The 4,758-nt window shown below is 38.3% G+C and overlaps 1 protein-coding gene across 2 annotated transcripts in view; it reads right to left on the bottom strand.

Moving 5' to 3' along the window:
• Nucleotides 1-4,758, bottom strand: part of NARS2 (asparaginyl-tRNA synthetase 2, mitochondrial (putative)) — a 149,729-nt gene that overhangs the window by 5,188 nt on the left and 139,783 nt on the right. For both annotated transcript variants that reach the window (XM_011989701.1, XM_011989702.1), the window contains exons 12-13: nucleotides 2,663-2,760; nucleotides 398-424 (exon numbers count right to left, since the gene is read on the bottom strand). In XM_011989701.1, the coding sequence (XP_011845091.1) occupies nucleotides 398-424; nucleotides 2,663-2,760 (125 nt within the window). The remainder of the gene's footprint in view (nucleotides 1-397; nucleotides 425-2,662; nucleotides 2,761-4,758) is intronic.

Genomic DNA, 4,758 nt, shown 5'->3' with positions numbered 1-4,758 from the left:
ATGCCTGGCTAATTTTTGTATTTTCAGTAGAAACAGGGTTTCACCATGTTGACCAGGCTGGTCTCGAACTCCTGACTTCAGGTGATCCACCCGTCTTGGCCTCCCAAACTGCTGGGATTATAGGCGTGAGCCACCAAGCCCGGCCAATATACATAAAATTTTTAACATAATTATCTGACACACAATAAGTAGTAAGGAAATGAGAGCTATTATTACTATTTTTCAAGAACCCAAAAGAAGTAAGTAATCTTCTGAGCCCCCAACCCCTTCCCTGACCTAAGAACAGTTAAGCTCACTGTTTTTCACTCTTTCACCAGGTCTTGGGGATACAAGTAAAAACGCTTCTAGGCAACAGACAAGCAGCTAGAGTAAGAATTATTAGGGGCCACATTCTTACCATTGGTAGACTTCTGTAAGTCCTGATCTGTTAAAGGAAAATAAAATTCTTTCAGGGAATGGCAGTAAGATAAATATTAACCACTAAACATTTATTCTGGGTGTGTATAAAGACCTCTTTATAAAGAAGTAGATGACAAAGCCTCTGCTCTCAAGTAATACTCAATATAGTTGAGGAGTTGAAACTATACAGTAAGTTAACCAATAGCACAAAATGTTATCAAATAAATGGTTTAGACAATAAATGTTATAGAAAGAAAATATGATCTAGAGTCCAAAGGAAGGGATTCACCTGAGATGAGTTTATTATCCTGTGACATAAGAAAAGCACTACTTTTAGGCAGGGTGCAGTGGCTCCTGCCTGTAATCCCAGCACTTTGGGAGGCCAAGGTGGGAGGATCACTTGAGATCAGGAGATCCAGACCAGCCTGGTCAACATGGTGAAACCCCATCTGTACTAGAAATACAAAAATTAGCTGGGTGTGGTGGTGCATGCCTGTAGTCCCAGCTACTTGGGAAGCTGAGGTAGAAGGATTGCTTGAACCTAGGAGGCAGAAGTTGCAGTGAACCAAAATCATGCCACTGCACGCCAGTCTGGACAACAGAGTGAGACTCCATCTCAAAAAAAAAAAAAAAGGAAAAAAAAAAGAAAAGCACTATTATTACTAGTTAAGGTTGTTGGGAGGCACACACAGACGAGGGACACATAGACAAAACTTTCGTTCTTCAACATTAAAACAATAATATAGATTCTGAGGCTGCCTTTATAATATAGTTGCAAATTGATTCTTGTTTGAGAACTATTAATAAAACTTAAAATTCTTAGTGCTAATTGAAATTCAACTCAGCCCTTTAAAAACGTGTTTTGGACTACAGTGATCTAATGTGACCACGAATATGAAAAATTCAAATACACAAAAATACAGAAAACATGAAGAGCAGCCACAGACAAATCCCTGAAATAGGGAATCATATATATCCACTTCATTAAGAAAGATACATGTGGCTATTATCAGGTATTAGGTAAACATTTAATGTTATGAGGAAAGGTTTCCTGGAGGAAGGAAGCAAGCAAAGAAAACAGACCAATTAATCTTTCAACAGATGAGGTTTCTTGCCATGTGTGATTTGTATTGTGCTTTTTAAAAAACATAGAGAATACTCAGATTCTTTCCAACTAGAGTCTGACCTTCAGTTCCACAGCTTTCTCAGGACTTTTTTTTAACACTGTAATAGTAGTAAGGAGTTAGTCATCTAACGAATACAGAGTCTTCCTCAAACCTATGTATCCCCTTTCTTTTGGATCCTAACCCAGTAGAGCAGTCCAGATGAGTGGGGTAACAAAACTAAGTTACCCAAGATTTTTACATATAGGTTGGGACCTTGACAAAGCATCAACTTTTAAAACATTTTCTCCATTAGGAAAAGAAGGCCTCACAAATGGCTAACGGAGTATTTTCAAACAATTATGGCTTTTCCAGGTTACTATGAAACCCAGTACTATCTGGAGAGAATGAGGCATACAGACATAGTAAAAGTCTTTTTTTTTTTTTTTTTTTTTAAGTCTGGCAGTACTTTTACTAAAGTAGAAATCATGGAAAACAGGTATGGTTAGTTTAGGCAGTCATCATGGCATACACATGTATATGTAGGAGCGGCAGTTCAATTAGAAACGCAATTCCTTACTCCTCGTCTCTGAAACATTCTCTATGTGTTTACAGATTTATTTCCCAGTTCTCAAACAGCAAGTTAAAACTTAATCAAATAGCTAAATCAAGACCCCTACATAGAAGAGAATCTGAGGAAGTGAAATGTGCTTATTCTAAATGCTATCTGACTAGTTTTCTTTCCCCAACTTCATCCTTTCCCTGGCTCAGAGTCTGTCTTTATGTCTCTACAGAAGTCTGCCAATCATAATTGAGAGTAAATAAAGAATACAGATAAGATAAAAATGTAGGACAAGCTTTAAGGGGGAACTCTCTCTTCTCATTTTATTATTAACTTTTTAAACAGCTACTTTCCACAGGGAAAGGTATGTAAAAATAGTGGGCAAATATCACTGTGGGTTTTTCATGTAAGAGTTCCATCCTGAAGAAAGGGAAGCTCAGAGATAAATTAACAACTTGCTCAAGGACACAGAGAATCTGAGATCCAGTTCTGTCAGGCACTGAGGCCCAGGGTCTTCACTCTGTTACTACGCAATGACCACCTCTGAGCGCCTTATGCTCAGTTTCTAAACTGTGTTTCTTTTAGGTCTGACTATTACCTGGCTAAGCGCTCCTCTAAGAAATGGTATCGTTCTTCTCTGAGGCCTCCTCCGAAGAGTTCCCCAACTCCAGGAACCAGAAGATCAACAGCAGCAACCTAGGAAAAAAAAATTATTAGCATTATATTTTCAGGCGATTCCAACAGTCAGTTTCTGAAGCAAGTAAACGTTTAACATTTTGGCAATGGCTAATTAACTACCTACCAGAATCTTACTGACTACATACAATTACAAGTGGACAATTTCCTCTCTTTTGCACCATTTGTGTGGTATACTTAACAAAAATGTATTTTCTTTATAAATGTGACAGAAATGTTAATTATAAAAATGTGGAAAGTGTTAAAAATTATGAAACATTAAAAATCACCTATCACCACCAGAAACAATTACGTTTTTGTGGATTTCCTTTCATATTTTTTCTCTTATACATTTAAAAAGTATAATTACAGATAAAAACTTACCACTTATCTTACCAAATATACAAACTAATATTTTTCCTATATCAGTAAAAATACTTCACGTTGTTTTAATAGCTTTAATGTTTAATAGTTTATTGATTGGAATTGTAATTTTTTAACTGCTTTCCTTTTTAGTTAAACATTTAAGGTGTATTTTTGTCTGTTTTCTCTTATAACGTGGCAATGAAGAGTTTAATTTGTAGTATTGCTATTAGGACATATAAAATAAATTCTGATTATTAATCAAAGAAGTACAAAATTAAAAGAACAAGATACCATTCTGGAGTTATCAAATGGAGATGACAGCTGGGCACAGTAGCTCATGCCTGTAATCCTAGCACTTTGGGAGACTCAGGTGAGCAGACTGCCTGAGCTCAGAAGTTCAAGACCACCTTGCGGGCAACAAGGTACAACCCCCATCCCTACTAAAACACAAAAAATTAACTGGGCTTGGTGGTGCATGTCTGTAATCCCAGCTACTTGGGAGGTCAAGGCAGGAGAATTGCTTGAACCCAGGAGGTGGAGGTTGCAGTGACCCAAGATTGCACCACTGCACTCCAGCTTGGGCCACAGAGCGAGACTCTGTCTCAAAAAAAAAAAAAAAAAAAAAGTTGTAAGAAGATAATATATCCGAAAAACTAAGTCTGAAAGAAAAAACATAGGCAAATAAGATAAACAATACAGATAACAGAATGGATAAACCAATACGCTCATATAACTGATACAACCTTTCTGGTCAGCAATTTGGCACCAGATAACCAAACGGCCTGAAAAATGCAATACGTTTTGACTCAGCAAGCAGTTCAAGGAACCTATCCTAAGACAATCAGAGATGCAAAAAAAGATTAACACGCAGGATGTTTGGCATTACTTATGACAAAAAGTTCAAATGTACATCAACAGACTATCAGATACATTTTAGAAAAAAGACTATCATCTACATAATGAGATGTTGTGTTGCTACTGTGATGAGATTACAGGTATTTTAGAATTGTTTTCCTCTTTTGTTATTTTCTTACAAAATTAGTAATATTTAATTCTTCAGGCTGGGTGCAGTGGCTCACGCCTGTAATCCCAACACTTTGGGAAGTCAAGGTGGGCGGATCACCTGAGGTCAGGCGTTTGAGACCAGCCTGGCTAACCTAGTGAAACCCCCTCTCTGCCAAAAATACAAAAATGAGCCAGGCACAGTGGCGCATGCCTGTAGTCCCGGCTGTTCCGGAGGCACGAGGAATTGCTTAAACCCGTGAGGCGGAGGTTGCAGTGAGCCAAGATCATGCCACTGTATTCCAGCCTGGATGACAGTGAGATTTTGTCTGCCCCCCCAAAAAAATAATTAAAAAAAATTTTTTTTAATGTTTATTTGTGGCTGGGCATGGTGGCATGTGCTTGTAGTCCTGGCTACTTAGGAAGCTGAGGTGGGAAGACTGCTTGAGGCCAGGAATTCGAGACCAGCCTGGACAACACAGCAAGACTCTGTCCCTACAAAATAATTTAAAAATGTTTATTTGCAGCTGGGTGTGGTGGTGCATGACTGTGGTCCCAGCTACTTGTCAAGCTGAGGCAGGAAGATCACTTGAGCCCAGGAGTTCGAAGTTGCAGTGAATCATGATCATACCACCTGTACTCCAGTCTAGG

This window comes from Mandrillus leucophaeus, unplaced genomic scaffold (genome assembly GCF_000951045.1).
Source record: "Mandrillus leucophaeus isolate KB7577 unplaced genomic scaffold, Mleu.le_1.0 Scaffold360, whole genome shotgun sequence".
Classification (NCBI taxonomy): domain Eukaryota; kingdom Metazoa; phylum Chordata; class Mammalia; order Primates; family Cercopithecidae; genus Mandrillus; species Mandrillus leucophaeus.
The sequence above is the reverse complement of the archived record's forward strand: the minus strand, read 5'-3'. Positions and strand labels throughout refer to the sequence as shown.